The sequence below is a fragment of the Hyperolius riggenbachi genome, chromosome 1 (assembly GCF_040937935.1).
Source record: "Hyperolius riggenbachi isolate aHypRig1 chromosome 1, aHypRig1.pri, whole genome shotgun sequence".
Taxonomy (NCBI): Eukaryota; Metazoa; Chordata; class Amphibia; order Anura; family Hyperoliidae; genus Hyperolius; species Hyperolius riggenbachi.
The window spans coordinates 255,124,478-255,144,428 of NC_090646.1; the positions used below are offsets into that span (position 1 = coordinate 255,124,478).

The 19,951-nt window shown below is 45.1% G+C and overlaps 1 protein-coding gene across 2 annotated transcripts in view; it reads right to left on the reverse strand.

Moving 5' to 3' along the window:
- Positions 1-19,951, reverse strand: part of LOC137504539 (UDP-glucuronosyltransferase 2A1-like) — a 168,638-nt gene that overhangs the window by 13,844 nt on the left and 134,843 nt on the right. For both annotated transcript variants that reach the window (XM_068233111.1, XM_068233120.1), the window contains exons 3-5: positions 18,404-18,535; positions 8,611-8,698; positions 6,141-6,360 (exon numbers count right to left, since the gene is read on the reverse strand). In XM_068233111.1, the coding sequence (XP_068089212.1) occupies positions 6,141-6,360; positions 8,611-8,698; positions 18,404-18,535 (440 nt within the window). The remainder of the gene's footprint in view (positions 1-6,140; positions 6,361-8,610; positions 8,699-18,403; positions 18,536-19,951) is intronic.

Here is a 19,951-nt window from a genome sequence, read left to right on the forward strand (position 1 = left end):
ACGGAGGATTTTGAAATTCATAAATGGAGGGGAAGGAGCGTGACAAAGTATACCAGGGTTTTTTTTATAATTTTACCAATGGACTCACGCCAAACATTATATTGTGTCACAAATGGCAATCTATTGTCTACGCTCCTCCTCCGCCTCTGATGACCAGAAAGTTCCTCGGCCTCTCCGCGCGCACTCGCCACTACATCATGAGGGTAACGTCGCATCAAGAATTTTTTGTCATTTCATCAAACCGGGACTCCCGTGCATTGTCCTCACTTACTATACGACCAATACGCATGAATTGGCTTTTTGGTATGGCACGCTTGGTTTTAATAGGATGAAAGCTGTCAAACGACAAGACCGCGTTGCGGTCTGTAGGTTTCACATATAAATCTGTATACAACTGTCCCTCCTTGAGGGACACCATTGTATCCAAAAAAACTGACATTATGCGCGTCACTATGTATAGTGAGGCGTATTGCCTTACATTGGTGATGTAAAAAGGTAACAAATTCATCTAGGGTCGAACGTGGCCCCGCCCACACGCAAAATATATCATCAATATATCTTAGCCAAATTTTGGCATATTTTTGAAACGTTAAGTTAGTGTACACGAAGCTTTCCTCGTATACATTCATATATATATTTGCGTAGGACGGGGCCACGTTCGACCCCATCGCCGTGCCTCGTACCTGCAAGAAAAATTGATCCTGAAAAGAAAAGTAGTTCTGTTTCAAAACAATGCATAATAAATCAATCAAAAATTGAATCTGTAGATCTGTGAAATCTGAAGCAATAAATAAGGTATGTCGGACAGCCTCCACACCCCCATCATGTGGGATGGAGGTGTAGAGGCTCCCGACATCCATGGTTACAAGCAAACTATCCTCTGGGATATCATGTAGCTGTGAGATAACCTCCAAAAACATGCCAGTGTCCCTAAGATAGGACTTCTGTGCCACTACATAAGGACTTAAGATGTAATCTAGATATTTAGCCAAAGGAGATAATATTGAGTCTATCCCTGACACTATAGGGCGGCCTGGAGGGCATTGTAGGGACTTATGGATTTTGGGACATAAGTAAAGGACTGGTGTCCTAGGATGTTCCATATGTAAAAAATTGATTAATTGATCATCAACTATTTTATCTCGAGAAGCTTGATGTAAGATCTTCTCAATCTGTCTTTGTATGTCCGGTAGGGGGTCGCAGGGTAGTGGATGATAGGTGTTAATATCATCAAGTTGTCTGCGGGGTTCCGCCATGTAATCTACTGTGTTCATCACCACCACTGCTCCCCCTTTATCTGCTGGTTTGATCGTTATGTCTTCATTAAGTTCCAACTCTCGAATGGCCTGTCGTTCTTCCAAAGTGAGATTATGTCTCACATGTAGACCAGGGTTTCCTTCTCTAAATAATCTATCCACTTCTGTGGTGACATTGTTGATATAATTATCAATGATCTGACATGATGGGGGATTAAAAGTACTTTTGGTGCGAAGAGTAGAGTTACCCAATGTGAGGACTGTGTCCTCTCGCGACTCTGTAGATGGAACAAATCGTGGTAAACTAAAAAAGTGTTTGAGTTTGATGCGTCTGAATAACCTCTGTAGTTCAATATCAAGTTGTAATCGGTCAGGCCAGTGGGTGGGGGCAAATGACAGTCCCTTATTCAAGACTTGATGTTGTGTGGTACTTAATGTAATTGATGAAATGTTCACCACAATATTGTTGAATTCTACTTCCTGGGCTTCTGTTTCTGACGCAACCTTTCTTTTATGCTTCCTGTGGCGTCCACCACGCCGCTTTCGTCTTGGCTGGATATGTCTGTGGAGTCTTCCGGTGTACTGACTGGTAAAAAATCAGAAGAACCATTCCCTGAAGGGGGTTGATTTGGAGGTGCAGATGGACGTGGACCTCCTTTTGGTCGTCCGGAAGGTGTTTTGGGGCGTTGTGGACGTTTGTATGGCTGTTGCCACACATAGACGTAGCCAGAGGAATAGTCGGCGGCGGCCCGCTGGAATTTATGACGTTTAATGGTCTCTATTTGGTTAGTGGTGCTGTGACGAAATTCATTTAACTCTGTTTGTATCTTGGTGAATTCCTCTTCAGTAGCTAGTTCTTGAAGTTTGGAAATCATCTCTTCCAATTGTTTGGTCAGTTTGGGAACTTCACTTTGTATGCGATTTATTGTAAGAACCATAGAGTCAAAAGCAGCCTTATTCCAAATAAGAGACCAAGTATGACAAAATGTAGGATCCGTGGGGAACATGATAGGGCTGACATGGGACCTTATGCCTCTCGGTATTCTTCCCACTCTGAGATATTCTCCCAGAGTGGCAGCATGGAGTTCCAACGAGATCCGAGTTTTTTCCGTGCGTTCAATTTGTTTACGTAGCGTTCGCACATCAGTAGCACCCAGGAAGGCTACCTCAGAATTCACAGAAGATACTGCTCGTGCCGTGTCCTCAGATGAAAATGAAAAGGTGAGTCTGCTGATGTCCACCTGTTCCATGGTGGAGAATAGTAGAGTGGTGCACTCCATGTGGTAAATAAGTGATAGTGTGAGGAGGAGGCACACCTTCTTGGTAAGCTGTGAGACGTGCCACGGCAATCCGGTAACCATCCGGAGTATTCAGTAGAGAGGAGAGGCCGGCACCGTCTGTATATTATGCTCTTTTTTTATTGAATAGTCATAGATAAAGACTGTCACACAGATTCAGTTCCCCATCAGGTCCGCCTGTCGTTTCAGGACCTGTGATTGACCAGTTGAGCCCTGCATTACTGATTGGCTATTACTCTGGTGGATACGTATATATATATGTGTTAAGATGTTTGTACTGTTCAGACTGTCACTAGCTTGAGAAAGGGACATTGTCCCGAAACGTCGCACTATGTGTGACAGTCTTTATGGCGATGGGGTCGAACGTGGCCCCGTCCTACGCAAATATATATATGAATGTATACGAGGAAAGCTTCGTGTACACTAACTTAACGTTTCAAAAATATGCCAAAATTTGGCTAAGATATATTGATGATATATTTTGCGTGTGGGCGGGGCCACGTTCGACCCTAGATGAATTTGTTACCTTTTTACATCACCAATGTGAGGCAATACGCCTCACTATACATAGTGACGCGCATAATGTCAGTTTTTTGGATACAATGGTGTCCCTCAAGGAGGGACAGTTGTATACAGATTTATATGTGAAACCTACAGACCGCAACGCGGTCTTGTCGTTTGACAGCTTTCATCCTATTAAAACCAAGCGTGCCATACCAAAAAGCCAATTCATGCGTATTGGCCGTATAGTAAGTGAGGACAATGCACGGGAGTCCCGGTTTGATGAAATGACAAAAAAAATTCTTGATGCGACGTTACCCTCATGATGTAGTGGCGAGTGCGCACGGAGAGGCCGAGGAACTTTCTGGTCGTCAGAGGCGGAGGAGGAGCGTAGACAATAGATTGCCATTTGTGACACAATATAATGTTTGGAGTGAGTCCATTGGTAAAATTATAAAAAACACTGGAATACTTTGTCACGCTCCTTCCCCTCCATTTATGAATTTCAAAATCCTCCATTATTGTCATACAAAAGAGCTCCTACTCTGCGGGACAGGCTTGTGCATGCAGAAATGAGAACTCTGGTTAGACCTCCAGATAGACATGCCCGCAGGGGCACATTCCCCTGCCTCAACTGCGTGCACTGCCACTCCATCATTAGATCACCACATTTCGTTCACCCTCACTCAGGTAAACAATACACAATTAAGGGATGTTACAATTGTGACTCACAATATGTAGTGTATTTACTGAAATGTCCATGTGGACTTATATATGTGGGTCAAACCACTTCAAAGTTTAAGGTTAGACTCTCAGCTCATAAATCGGCCATTCGTAATAAACTAATAGATCAGGCAGTCCCTGCACATTTTGTCAAACACGGACACCATGTTAACCAACTTAGGTGTCAAATTATTGAAGGTGTTCCACCAATCAAGAGAGGTGGTAGTAGGGTGAAAAGGCTGCTGTATCGGGAGGCCTTTTGGATCAGGACCCTTGATTGCCTTGATCCAAGGTGCCTCAATAGGGAATATGACCTGTTGCCTCTTCTATAGGCTGTGTCTCTACATGCTGAGAGTGTCATCTGAGATATATCAATTAATTTTTTGTTGGCTGAGTACACATTGAGATCAGGTTTACTATAATATTCATGCTTAATATTAATTATGTTATTTCTCCCTGGCATCCTGCCCCTGCCTGTCCCTGTGTTTGCCAGCTTGATTTCCCCCCGGAGTCTGCAGCGCGGCGTTCGGTTGCCATGGTAGCGCGGAGGGGGACGGCCACAACGGGGTGACGTGGAGTCAATGGGACGGCGTGCGCACTTCTCGTGTGCCTCATGCCGCTTCCTGCGTTCCATTGTCTCCCCGAAGTGTGGCCAATCGGTTCGCTGCTTGGTCACGTGGGGCCGTCCTCCTACTGCGCTCCAATGCGGTGGCTTCTCCTGCATACGTGGGCGTGGCCAGACCGCAGATGGCGATCAGCGTCCGTGCTCTGATATCCGGGAGGGGGAGATGGCGGTATACACGGGGGTGAGTCTGCTCTGTTCCCCTATTGGCCATTAAATGTTCAGATTCAGTTCCCCATCAGGTCCGCCTGTCGTTTCAGGACCTGTGATTTGCCAGTTGAGCCCTGCATTACTGATTGGCTATTACTCTGGTGGATACGTATATATATATGTGTTAAGATGTTTGTACTGTTCAGACTGTCACTAGCTTGAGAAAGAGACATTGTCCCGAAACGTCGCACTATGTGTGACAGTCTTTATCTATGACTATTCAATAAAAAAAGAGCATAATATACAGACGGTGCCGGCCTCTCCTCTCTACAATCATTACACACTGTTAGATATTGTGTCTAAGGTCAATCTCATAGCTGCAATATGCAGTACACAGCTCTGCAGAGTCTTGATCATATGCTGCTTTATCATGATTACATAGTTACATAGTTATTTGGGTTGAAAAAAGACATACACATGTGTTTCCTCTGTGGCAAGGACTGGCAATCAAAATATTGATGGTATGTATAAATTAGAAAGGTCGGTCCTTGCCTTCCAATTTTTTTGCACCCTTTCAGACCCTAAAACCTGGAAAAAATCATGCTGCCAGGGATATCTGCAGCAGTTCCAGTAACCACTCACCTCCCTGGCTCCAGCGCTGCAGTTAAGCCTCCATCCTCCGGTTGACGCTGCAACTCTAAAGTGAAATTGCCGGCTGTCGTCATGACGACAGCCGGCGATCTCACCAGCAGGAAGCAGAGCCCCGGAGGAGAGGAAGAAGAATGTCACCCAACGTCCGGATCCCCCGGGAGGTATGTAGACACGCTCCCGCTGCGCGCATTACTCTGCATTCAGCCTCTGGCGGCTACCCCGAGCAGAGGTCTGGATCACAGCTCTTAGCTGTGGTTTTCCGCCCCGACCCTAGCTCAGGATAAACGCCAAGGAGGTTAAAGCAGATCTGAGATGAAAAACTAACTATAACAAGTAACTTGTCTTTATATCTTATGTAAAGTTTAGATAGTTTACACACCAAATCTAGCTGCAAACAGCTTTAATAGAATATGGTTATTTCTTCCTGTGATACAATGACAGCAGCCATGTTGTTTGTAAACATTACACAGAGGCAGGCTTATCTGCACCATCAGCCCTCAGACTGAAAAAAACCTAATCCCCCCTCCTTCTCCCTCCTCCCCTCTGCCTCTGAAATCTCTGGCTAGAAATACCTCCCCCTCCTCCTGCCCAGACTGAGCTCCCATAAGCCCTTGCTACTGCCAAGGCTCTCTGAAAAACTGGGCGGGGCTTGTTTAGTTTATAGGGAATTAGAGTATTAAAACAAAAACAAAAAAGTATTTGGCTTGAGGAATGCCCTATAAACAATCGGAAAGGAACACAATTATACAGTGAGTAAAAGTTCATCTCGGATCCACTTTAAGCTGTTGCTTATCTTTTAGAGCAGTGTTCCCCAACCCTGTCCTCAAGGCAGAGTATGTCAGATGGTTAACTGCTACACATAATGCTTTTAGTAATAAGACTGGCAAGTTGCAGAAAAGTAAACATATTACACAGTTATTGGAAAAAAAAAAACCTTACGTTGGATTATTAATGACTGTGTTCAATGCGTCAACTATATCCTGGGTTGTCATTTTGTTTATGTCAAGTATAACTGCCATGCCTTTTGTCTTCATGTGAATCATATTATCTGGCTGATCAGCAAAGAGTGGAATTCCAACCATAGGCACCCCATGATAGATGGCTTCATATATTCCATTAGTTCCTCCATGAGTAATGAATGCTTTTGTCTTAGGATGGCCTAAATAAAGAATACATATGCACTGGATTAATGATTAAAATAAGAACTGTAACAGTATCAACATACAGTGCTACTTACAGGACTATCTGACTACTATTTTTTTACCTACTAAAAAGTACACATCCCTCATAAAATGCTAGGTTTTTGTGATGTAAAAAAACGAGACCCCAGTAAATGATTTCAAAAACTAATCCCACCTTTATTGGGATTTACAGTATAACCTGTACAATTCAATTGAAAAACAAATATTGCAAATCTGTTTGGGGAAAAAATACCAAAAAAATGATAATCGTACAATTGACTGGTTTTACAAGTGTGCCAATCCTCACCTCCCTTAGTACTAAGGTGCTTTGCCCCCTTTAGGACTAAAGCACTTCTTACAATTCTCAGTGTGATTGGCTCACAGTGATCACATGGTCAGGAGCCAATCAGTGAATAACTCTCAGGTGGGACGCTGCAGGTGTCCAGGCGGTCCAATATCACATACTTACCGTATACTGTGTTATACAAGATTTTAATTTTGAGTGTTTGAGCAGGGCCCTTCCACACCGAATATTAAAGTGAACCTCCAGACTAAAAATCGACTCAGCAGCACTGAAAAGGCTTGGTGTTTCTTTAACAGTTTTACAGCATCAGAACTTTGTTTCTCTTATACAAGCCTCATTTTTAGCTACACAGAAGAAAACTGCCCGGGCATTTTTCCCCTGATGCTGTGCAAAGCATGATGGGATTTCTGATGTTGTTGTTCTTGTTCTGCTGTTTTGGTGCAATTTTTTTTTTTACATTTTGAATTTGACATTTGAAACCTAGCACATGCAGCTGGGAGGGGTTATCAGGACACAGGACAGTTGGAACTGTGTCTTATGCTCCCTGTCACCTCCTTTCAACCAAAAAGATGGCTGCCCCCATGAATCACAAACATTTACCTGTTCTTTTAAAACAGGGTGGGTAAAAAATTATATTACCTATCTATTCTAATTAACATAACTAATGTAACTTAATGACAGTATGTTTGTTTAGGCTGAAGTACCCCTTTAAAATCATGTATGCGATCGCAATTGCATTTTTGTACGTGAAAACAAAGCTGTGGAACGTTTTTTCAAATGGGAATTGCATAGCACCGCATTTGCTAGGTGATTTGCGTGTGCTCCCATTCATTTAACCCAATCGCAAATGCAGGCAAACTGCAGCAGGCAATATGTTTATGATTGAGTTAAAAAAACCACTCTGTACAGGGTACCATGCATGTAATTAAAAAAGCGGATCAATGTGCATGCAGTGTGTTTATTGCTGCAGATTGATTTGATGACCAGAGGATCTGCCATTGGAAGTAATGGAATAAACTATTGTTGTGAGGAGCGCAGCAGATTCTAGACTGTTTATTCACGTTATTTAAAGAGAACCAGAGACGACAGAAAAAAGATGTTATACATACCTGGGGCTTCCTCCAGCCCCATCAGCCTGGATCGCTCCCATGCCGCCGTCCTCCGCTGCCTCTTTCCCCTTTAAATGTAATGCCTAATGTACATCTATGTCACAAAGAAAAGGAAGCCTCATACAACCCCAGGCTCCTACCCAAATACGAGTTTATGGAACATTTAATACAAAAAGACACTTTCTAAAATTGTTTATTTTTATCAGTTGCTAGGAGAAACACTGGTCACATGACTGCTCCTTGAGATAAAAAAAAAAGCTTGTAAGTCACTATAGATTTTCAAAATGCACATTGACCCTTGGATCTGAGAACAGCATGTGCTGCAGTATATATTGTACAAACACTATGGTGTGTCGCGATACTTCAAAGCACCCAGCATTTAAAGGAGCGCGCATCACTATGTCAACAATGCACAAAACTAAGGTAGGCACGCTATGCAGCACCGCCGCATGTAGCGTTCATACCACTCCCAAGCTGTTATTTATTTTGCGCTGCTGCAGCAGTGCAGTTTAGTGAATGGAGCCCTATGATTTCATTGTCACTTTCTGGATTAGTTCATAAAATGAAGTCCTCCACACCTATATAGTTATGATGAAAATGATCTTATGCAAGAAGTGTAGTAAACAAAGTTTGATCGAGTGATCACATGACCACTTTCTTAAAAAACAAAACAAAGCTGTATAAAGTTGCATATAAGATGGGGCATGGTGGGCTTTAAAATCAGTGACTTGTTGCTTAACTGATAACAGCAGTAAAATAAATATTACAAAATAATGTGAATATGCTAACAAAAAAAAAGCCTTCAGACAACTCACCTAGGAGGTCATTTTGTGGTATCCAGTCATACAACACTGTATTCTCTCCTAATGTTTCTGGTCTCTTGCCACTGTATCTCCAGATTACCTGTTCACAATACACATTCATGATCAATCAATTGTAATGGCAGCATACTAAATTAATATTGTACTAGTAAATGTATGCCAGTTGGGCATTGCACAGCTTGTAGAATAGGTTGAAGTGGGGAGATCAGTATAAACATGGGTGTGGGGAAGTTTGAGAATAGTAATACAGCAAGACCCCTGGTATCCACCACTGGCAGGGATCACCTGATGCCAGATACATGAAAAAGCACAACCATTCCGCTTGGGCAACGGGGACTTTGCTTTAGTAGGAATTAATAAATGTATTGTATAAAGCAGCAATTATAAGGAAGGAGGGGTGGTGGTAACTATTAAAGCAAACCTGAAGCTAAATTTAAGTAAATAAAAAAAAAAACACAGATTCTCACCTATGGAGAGAAACAGCTCCGGGTTCCATAAAACCTTCCTGTTCTTCTCCTGGTCCTCTTGTTTCAGCGGCAACACTCTAGTTCACATCTTGCACCACGGGAGACTTCAGACGTCTCCGGGAGCCCGAGTGCACCCGAAAGCGGACAGCTACCTACTGCGCATGTGTGAGTGTGCAAGAGAGCACGCTCACGCAGGCGCAGTATGAAGCCGCCTGTCTTCAGGAGCACTCGGGCTCCCGAAGATGTCTGAAGCCTCCCATGGCAGCACAGAGCAGTCTTCGACCCATCAGTTGAAGACTGCTAACGGGTTACAGCACTGGAATGAGGGGATCAGGAGAGGAACAGTAAAGGTGCCCATACACTTGCCCGATTTACCGCCGATAGACAGCAGATTTGATCACTGTGATCGAATCTGCTGTGAAATCGATGCGCAAACGCTGACCGTTCGACCGATTACCGCCCGAAAACAATCGATCCCGTCAATCTGTCCGCGCTGAAAATTTTGCTCGATCGCCGGTGGGTCGGGAGTGCGTCGATAGCGGCATTCAAATATCCGAAGACCAACGCTAGCGGTAATACATTACCTGTTCGGCCGGCGCGTGTCCCCGCGGTCCCTTCTCCGCGCTGGGCTCCGGTTGGCTTCACTTGCGCCCTCTACTATTTAAACTTCCCCCGACAGGAAGTAAAGTGAAGCTGGAGCCCAGAGCAGAGTAGAGACAGCGGAGACCAGGGGACTTGCAGTCTGCCAACAAAATAACCTACCCGTCGAATCTTCCTACATCCAGTGACAAACGCATAGCAGGAGCAGGTAATGTATGCAGGGGGGACGGCGGCAGCTCCACAGATTGTGAATCGGTTTCATAGTGAAATCGATTCAAAATCTGTTTGCAGTGTAGGCAGCCAATAGATCCCTCTTTGATCAGATTCGATCACAGAGGGATTTATCTGCTGGTCGCTCTGGTGGCATAATCCACCAGTGTAGGGCTGCCTTAAAGAGAACCAGAGATGACGTAAGGAAAGGTATTATACATACCTGGGGCTTCCTCCAGCCCCATACCCACGGATCGCTCCCACGCCGCCATCCACCGCTTCCTGTTTCCGCCGGTACCGGGTCCCGAAGTTTCGGCCAGTCGGCGGCAGCACGCGGCCAATTGTCCGCATCACAGGGGCTCCCTCCATACCCGTACGCGTGCGGCACCCTACTGCGCAGCCGCATGCGTAAGGGTATGGAGGGAGCCCCTGTTCATGCGGACAATTGGCCGCGTCCGCCGGAAGTGACGGGACCCGGTACCGCCGATACAGGAAGCGGAGGATGGTGGCGTGGGAGCGATCCAGGCTTATGGGGCTGGAAGAAGCCTCAGGTATGTATAATAGCTTTTTTCATTTTCCCTTGCTGGCCATCTCTGGCTCTGTAGGACAGAAAGCCTTCCCTCTCCTGTTTTTTTTTTTTTTTAAATGCATGGCCTTGGTCCAGCCACAGGAGCATGAACTAAGATGTGTGCGGTGAGGGACCAGAGGATCTTTGAGGACCGGGACAGGATGGCTGCAGGGGGCTGGGAGAAGCCCCAGGTAAGTAAATCTCTTTTTTTTTTTAACTTATTTCAGGTTTGCTTTAAATTTGGCTTCAGGTTTGCTTTAAAGAAAACATTAGTGATTATTGTTAAATGAAATGTTAATACTCACACAGTGATTTTCAGAGGTTGAGAGCGACAGCCACTGAAGGCACACACAGAAGGCCACCCTGGAATATTAGGGAGTCTTGCAAAGAACTATTTATCAAAGAGGTCCAGGCTCCAGCCAGGAATCAGACCCTGGTCTCCCCCATCAAAGATGGTTTCTTGAGCCAGTATACTATGCATCCACTGTTCTTTTGCAGCAAAGACCCCATTTAAGTTTTGAAGTAAAAAAATATGTGTTAAGTTGATATAGTTTGATCATTTGTAAGATATCACATCATACGCGCGAGACTTTGATGCCAAAATATCAGCCATGACTATTTAGAGCACAGGTTTGGAATTAAAGTAGAAAGTTGATGCCTGGGTGAGAGTTTATGTGTGTGGTTATCCAAAATAAAGGAATGTTAATTGTATAATAATGTAATTATGCATAAATTCTATGTATCTGTATCTGGGTGGGAGCTATGGGCATGTTTTGGAAGTTCAACCTTAATTATATGTCTGAGAACGTTTTTCTGTGCCATTGTCAAGGTTGCCATGTATGGCTCAATTAAGAGGCAGCCAAAGGGTTTTGGAAAGGTGACAAGTGGTAGGAATGGCCATAAGGTCATAACTGATGTTGCAGTATTTGGGGTTTGTCAAACTTCTTAATCGTGGACCCAACACTGATTTGTTACCTTATGAACTGTACATATTTGGTGTGCATCATGTGAGCTGTGACTTCTGCCACTACTCCAAGTGCATTTCATTTATTGCTTATCTTGTTAGTGGCCACCTGGAGCATTAGGAAGTCTCCCACAATGAGGCCCAGTGCACACCAAAAACCTCTAGCAGATCCGCAAAACGCTAGAGGTTTTTGAAGCAGATTTTCAGAGCGATTCTAGGCATGTTTAGAGAGATTTTCTAAACCATGCCTAGCATTTTTTGGAGCCTTTGTGTGTAGCATATTTCATATATTGTTACGGTAAAGCTGTTACTGAACAGCTACTGTAACAAAAACGCCTGGGAAACTTCTCTGATCTAGCATTTTTTCAGAGCGGTTTTACACTTTCCTATACCTAACATTGAGGCAGAAACGCCTCCGAAATCTAAAAAATGCTGCAGCCTGAGTTTGCGTTTGTGGAAAAAACGAACCACCCTGGTGTGCACCAGCCCATTGAAACCTGGCGTTTTTAAAAATGCTCACGAACCGCTCTGGTGTGCACCAGCCCTGACTCTGTACTGAATAGGGTCTGGCTCCAGCCAGGATTAAGCACTAATAATGTCAGTGATTATTATTGCTGTCTATGTCACTGCTAAGCTATCACACTCACACTAAAATTAGTTTTAAAAAGGTGAGATCTCTGTGTGTTTGTAAGTGCTTGAGATACGCAGCCGCTAAATGCAGAAACTGTAAGCCACCCTTAAGCCTTGCCCAAGGATTCCTTTTTGAATACATACTCGATTCAGGCTGGATTAAAAACCTGGGCCCATATGCAATTCATTTTTTCTCCTGAGTTTTCTCCTACGAGATCATTTTTCAACTTCTTTTTAAAGTAACTTTTTTTTATCACTTTGCAATTGAAAAATTACCAAAAAGTAAATGAAAAAGTACTATCAAATTTATTTTTAGTATTTTCTTTCTTGCTGGTGGTTTAAAAAGCATTGTATTGACAAGTTGTGAAAATATCACCTAGGAGAAAACTCAGGAGATAAAAGAAATTGCATATGGGCCCATGTCTCCTATGGGTAACGTGATGTATTTAACCAGTACACTCTCCAGCCATTGCTTGTTTTCAGCACAGATAGGGGATGGTGTTAGTCTGTGGGTGGGTGAACAGTGGCGGTGGTGTAACCTTCTAGGGACATGGACCATGGAAAAGATGGGAATAAGTGGCATCATAAGCAGTTGCCCTTCAGGTCTTCAGGATGGAATGAGGTTTAACATTAGAGATGTCGCGAACCTCAGATTTTCGGTTCGCGAACCTTTGCGGAAGGTTCGGTTTGCATAAAAGTTCGCGAACAGCAATAGACTTCAATGGGGAGGCGAACTTTGAAAACTAGAAACATTTATGCTGGCCAGAAAAGTGATGGAAAAGATGTTTGTGAAGAGATTTTTCAGTGACTACAAGAGGGGGGAAAAAAATTAAAAATACCTTATAGTTTTTGAGAAAATCAATTTTAAAGTAACTCCTTCTGACCGTGGGAAAATTAAGCGCCCGCCGACTTTAGCAGTTAATAGCAAAGCCGCTTTAAAGGCTAGAAACACTAAACTTGCAGAAAATGTTAAGAAGAACAGTGGGATTAAGAGGGATTTTTTTTTTCAAAAAAGACCTTATAGTTTTTGAGAAAATCAATTTTAAAATTTCATAGTAAATTCTTCTTCTGACCGTGGGAAAATAAATCCCCGCCGACTTTAATGGTTAATTGCAAAGCCCCTTTAAAAGCTAGCAACACCAAAATTACTGGGAATGTTAAGAAGAACAGTGGGAACAAGAGGACATTTTTTTTTTTCAAAAAGACCTTATAGTTTTTGAGAAAATCGATTTTAAAGTAAAAAAAAAAAAGAGTCGATTCATAAAAAAGAACCGATTCATTAAAAAGATCCGGCTCATTCATGAGCCGTTAGTATAGCAGAGAATGCGTCCTCGGAAGGACGTGAAGCTGCTGGCTCCCGCTGCTGTCTCTCCCCACCTGCCTGCACCTGTCAACCCCCACCTAGGCTGGCACCCAGTGCACCCATGGTGCAGGCAGGCAGGTGGGTAGAGACAGCGGGAGCTAGCAGCTATGCGTCCGAAAGGACGCATTCTCTGCTATGTGGGTGGGGGGCTTTGGAGATCTTCAATCAACTTAATAGAAGATCGCAGCATAAGAGGATACAGTTCGTTGGATCATTTACTGAGGATATTGGCGTGGGAAAACTTTTTTAAAGGTATAGGTAAGTATTTATGGTTAATTAAGAAAATTAAAGGACTTTTTTCGTGGTTGTGTTTTTATTTCATTTAACCCTCTGTGGAAATGGGTAAGGGATACTTTGTACCTCTATACTCATTTCTCTTGGGAGGGGGTGGGCATCTGGGGTCCCCTTCTTAAAGGGGACTCCCAGATGCCACCATGAACCCCCCCCCAGGGAGTCGTCGCCCCCACCTCCTCCTGGTGCACCGGAGGTGGAGAAGAGCCCCTTGTCCATGGATTGGACAAGGGCTCCGGGGGGGGGGGGAGGGGAAGGCTTGGCTGCCCCTCCCCCCCCCCCCCCCCCCCGGAGCCCCCCATTCCATTCACCATGCGGGCTGGTATAGCTCAGGGTGCGAAGCCCCAGTCGGCCGGCGCTCCGCATTCTGGTTATCCCATTTTTTAATTTTTTTTTATTTTTAAAGGACTTACGAGGCCACAAGTATGAAAAAAGTTAAATACCATTTCATAATCCAGATCCATGGAGGACGCCATCTGCGCCTCCCATTCATTCCGCCATGGCACCCGCAGTAATACCGGCCCGGTTAGGTCCCGACCCCTCCAAATGGGTCGGGTTCTCATTCCCCCCTCAATATGGCTGCCACAGATTGCCACGGCTGTGCAGTACGCATAGATGCGATTGCGGCTGCGCAGCTCTAGGTCCTCCTCCCGATGCGTCCGATGTATGCACTCATATTGATGACGCGGCAGGAGGAGGCCCTAGAACTGCGCAGGTGCAAACGCGTCTGTGCGGACTGCGCAGCCGTGGCAATCTGTGGCGGCCATATTGAGGAGGGAATGAGAACCCGACCTGTTCGGAGGGGTCGGGAGTCGGGACCCAACCGGGGCCGGTATTACTGCGGGAGCCATGGGGGAATGAACGGGAGGGCGCGGATGGCGTCCTCCATGGATCTGGATTATGAAAAGGTATTTTTTCTCATTTGTGGCATCGGAAGTAACCCTCCTGGCGGTTTATTAAAATCCGCCAGGGGGCAGCAAAGCCGTCTCGCTACATGATAGCCGCTGCTCAGCGGCATCCCCCCAGCCCCTCCAAAGAACGGGATCTCCTGGAGGGCTTCCCCCATCGCCATGGCGACGGGCGGGATGACGTCACCAACGTCGTGACGTCAAAGGAGACTCCGATCCACCCCACAGCGCTGCCTGGCACTGATTGGCCAGGCAGCGCACGGGGTCTGGGGGGGGGGGGGTGGCTGCGGCGCGACGGATAGCGGCGGATCGGCGGGTAGCGGCAGCGATCAGATTGCACATGCAGCTAGCAAAGTGCTAGCCGTGTGTAGCAAAAAAAAAATTATGCAAATCGGCGGCATAGCCCGTGCTTACTGCCAGGGAGGTTAAATATTGTTTCCTGCTATCTTTTTAACATATCCTGCAAATTTGGTGTTGCTAGGATGTAAGGGGCCCTTGCTATTAACTGCCAAAGTCGGCGGGTGATGATAACCAACCAGAATTATAGGGGTGCAAAAGTGCTGAATTCTGCCATAGGTTTCCATTAGGCTCCCTCTATTTCACTTTCAAAAATCTCAAATCTTTTCAAAAGGGCAATTGCTCAGCAGTGGCAAATTTTCTAGCATTGTAGGAACTGTTAGGGTGATCATAACTGGTGAGTTTCGGGCCTCTAGGCCGAAGAGGTCATAGCCTAGGGTCACAAAAACCTGTTTATTTGGGCAATTTCAATGGTGGCAATTCTGATGTACATAAATCGCAGCCATGGCCGTTAGCAATGTCTGAATCTCACGAAATGTCTCATGCAGGTAGAAGACATATTGTTAGACTTGGACTCCAAAGATGGGTTCCCTACATCTCTGCAAACCAGAGTTACAGGGGTCCAAAATTGGTAAAATCCCCCATAGGCTTTCATTGGGCCTCCTATTTACAGTTCCAAAATCTCACACCATTTCGAAGGGCAATGGCTCAGCAGTGGCAAATTTTCTACCATTGTAGGGACCCTTAGGGGGATCATGACTGGTGAGTTTCGGGCCCCTAGGCCGAAGAGGTCATAGCCTAGGGTCACAAAAACCTGTTTATTTGGGCAATTTCAATGGTGGCAATTCTGACGTTCATAAATCGCAGCCATGGCCGTTAGCAACGTCTGAATCTCACGAAATGTCTCATGCAGGTAGAAGACATATTGTTAGACTTGGACTCCAAAGATGGGTTCCATACATCTCTGTAAACCAGAGTTAAAGGGGTGCAAAAGTAGTAAAATCCCCCATAGGCTTTCATTGGCTCCCTATTTCACTTTCCAAAATCTCACATCTTTTCAAAGGACAATTGCTCAGCAGTGGCAAATTTTCTAGCATTGTAGGAACTGTTAGGGGGATCATAACTGGTGAGTTTCGGGCCCCTAGGCCGAAGAGGTCATAGCCTAGGGTCACAAAAACCTGTTTATTTGGGCAATTTCAATGGTGGCAATTCTGATGTACATAAATCGCAGCCATGGCCGTTAGCAACGTCTGAATCTCACGAAATGTCTCATGCAGGTAGAAGACATATTGTTAGACTTGGACTCCAAAGATGGGTTCCATACATCTCTGCAAACCAGAGTTACAGGGGTCCAAAATTGGTAAAATCCCCCATAGGCTTTCATTGGGCCTCCTATTTACAGTTCCAAAATCTCACACCATTTCGAAGGGCAATGGCTCAGCAGTGGCAAATTTTCTACCATTGTAGGGACCCTAAGGGGGATCATGACTGGTGAGTTTCGGGCCCCTAGGCCAAAGAGGTCATAGCCTAGGGTCACAAAATCCTGTTTATTTGGGCAATTTCAATGGTGGCAATTCTGATGTACATAAAACGCAGCCATGGCCGTTAGCAACGTCTGAATCTCACGAAATGTCTCATGCAGGTAGAAGACATATTGTTAGACTTGGACTCCAAAGATGGGTTCCATACATCTCTGCAAACCAGAGTTACAGGGGTGCAAAAGTAGTAAAATACCCCATGGGCTTTCATTGGCTCCCTATTTCACTTTCCAAAATCTCACATCTTTTCAAAGGGCAATTGCTCAGCAGTGGCAAATTTTCTAGCATTGTAAGAACTGTTAGGGGGATCATAACTGGTGAGTTTCGGGCCCCTAGGCCGAAGAGGTCATAGCCTAGGGTCACAAAAACCTGTTTATTTGGGCAATCTCAATGGTGGCAATTCTGATGTACATAAATCGCAGCCATGGCCGTTAGCAACGTCTGAATCCCACGAAATGTCTCATGCAGGTAGAAGACATATTGTTAGACTTGGACTCCAAAGATGGGTTCCATACATCTCTGCAAACCAGAGTTACAGGGGTCCAAAATTGGTAAAATCCCCCATAGGCTTTCATTGGGCCTCCTATTTACAGTTCCAAAAGCTCACACCATTTCGAAGGGCAATGGCTCAGCAGTGGCAAATTTTCTACCATTGTACGGACTGCTGAGCCATTGCCCTTTGAAAAGATTTGAGATTTTTGAAAGTGAAATAGGGAGCCTAATGGAAGCCTATGGCAGAATTCAGCACTTTTGCACCCCTATAATTCTGGTTGGTTATCATCATCACCCGCCGACTTTAGCAGTTAATAGCAAAGGCCCCTTACATCCTAGCAACACCAAATTTTCAGGATATGTTAAAAAGATAGCAGGAAACAATATTTACCTTTTCATAATCCAGATCCATGGAGGACGCCATTCGCGCCCTCCCGTTCATTCCCCCATGGCTCCCGCAGTAATACCGGCCCCGGTCGGGCCCCGACCCCTCCAAACGGGTCGGGTTCTCATTCCCTCCTCAATATGGCCGCCACAGATTGCTGCTGCTGTGCAGTCTGCATAGGCGCGATTGCGGCTGCGCAGCTCCAGGCCCTCCTCCCACCGCGTCATCAATATGCGTGCATACATCGGACGCATCGGGAGGAAGTGCTAGAGCTGCGCAGCCGCAATCGCGTCTATGCGGACTGCGCAGCCGCGGCAATCTGTGGCGGCCATATTGAGGGGGGAATGAGTTGAGAACCCGACGCTGTGTGTGGGAAACGCATAGCTGCCGGCTCCTGCTGTCTCTCCCCACCTCCTCACCTGTCACTCTCACCTAGCCTGGCACCCATGGGTGCACTGGGTGCCAGGCTAGGTGAGGGTGACAGGTGCAGGCAGGTGGGGAGAGACAGCAGCGGAGCCGGCAGCTTCACGTCCTGCTCAGGACGCATTCTCCTGCTATACTAACGGTTCTTGAATCATCCAGTTCTTTTTAATGGATTGGTTCTTTTTTTTATGAATCTGCTCATTTTACTCTGAAACTTTAAAATTGATTTTCTCGAAAAGTATAAGGTCTTTTTGAAAAAAAAAATTTCCTCTTGTTCCCACTATTCCACTTAACATTCCCAACAATTTTGGTGTTTCAACTATGTAAGGGGACTTTGCTATTAACCGTTAAAGTCGGCGGCCATTAAAATCTATGGGCGAACCAACCGAACTTTGAAAAAAAGTTCCCGGTTCTCTGCGAACGCGAACCACCAAAGTTCACCTGGAACCGTTCGCTGGCGAACCGTTCGTTAAATCTCTATTTAACATATCTATATAGATGGCATGTTCAGTTTATTCAGGTTTTGGGTCAACTGTTTGAGTTTTGATTCCTCTGCAGTTTATTCATTCAACACTTAGCATGAGTCAATAGTAACATAAAATAAATATAACATTGTGCTAAGTTACTGAAATGGTTTTGTGGAAAAAATACCTTTTGTGGCAACTGTCTCAGAGCAGCAGCTATTACATTACTTCTGTCATCTGTCAAGTTTTTCACCATAGAACCAAGGGAAAACACCACAATGCCATGCTCTCCAGAACTCTGAACCAACTTTTCCATTGTCTGCAGAAAAAATGCACAGAAGTGATTGTAGTGCAAAAAGAACTTTTACATTATGCCTAAAATATATTATTATTATTTTTTTATTTATTTATATAGCGCCAACATATTCCGCAGCGCTTTACAAAGCACAATAAGACGAAAAGGGGAACACAGATACAACTAACAAATGTACAGCAGAGTTCCAAGCAGCACAAATATTGTTACAAAGCAGTAAACATTAGGAGGATGACCCTGCCCTTGCGAGCTTACACTCTAATGGGTAGTGGGGGACAAACTAGGTTAGGGGGTGGAGGATGGATGAGGCAGTGACCCTTTGCCTCTGATTACAATGTGACAGATAAGGGCTATAGAATGTTATAAGCTTGTCTGAAAAGGTGTGTTTTAAGAGTGCGTTTGAAGATGCCCAGGTTTGGAGCATGACGTACAGGCTGTGGAAGAGAGTTCCAGATAAGGGATGATGCTCGTGTAAAGTCCTGGATGCGAGCATGAGAGGAGGTGATCAGCTTAGAGGTCAGGAGAATTTCTTGGGAGGAGCGAAGGTTGCGGGAGGGACAATATCTTGAGATTAGTGAGGAGATGTATGGAGGAGACAACCCGTGGAGGGCTTTGTATGTTAAAGTCAGGAGTTTGAACTGGATCCTCTGGGTAATGGGTAACCAGTGGAGAGAGCGGCACAGTGGGGCTGCATCAGAAGAGCGTGCGGAAAGGTGAATGAGGCGGGCTGCTGAATTTAGAAGGGATTGGAGAGGTGCTAGCCTGTTTTTTGGTAGACCACAGATCAGGGTGTTGCAGTAGTCTAGGAGGGAGATGATTAAGGCATGAACAAGCATTTTGGTGGCCTCTTGTGTCAGGAAGGGACGGATACGGAATATATTTTTGAGCTGGAAATAGCAGGTGGTGGTTAATGAGGCAATGTGAGGTTTAAAGGAGAGCTCTGAGTCAAGTATAACCCCCAAGCAGCGGGCCTTAGTGGTTGAGGTTATTGGGGTGTTATCTACAGTTATGGTTGCAATAGGTGGGGGTGTAGATAGCGATGGTGGAAAAATCACAATTTCCGTTTTAGTCATGTTGAGTTTTAGGAAGCGGGAGGACATGAATGCAGAAACGGCACGTAGACAGTCGGGGACTCTAGATAGTAGTGATGACAGATCAGGAGCTGAGAGATAGATTTGGGTGTCATCCGCATAGAGGTGATACTGGAAGCCAAAAGAGTTAATTAGTTGTCCCAGGCCACGAGTGTAGATTGAGAAAAGAAGTGGCCCAAGAACAGAGCCTTGAGGTACACCAACAGACAGTGGGTGTGGGGAGGAAATGGTGTTAGAGAAGGATACAGTGTAGGGAGATAAGAGGAGATCCAGTAATGTGCTTGTCCCTTGATTCCTAAAGATGACAGCAGGGGCGTAACTAGAAATCACT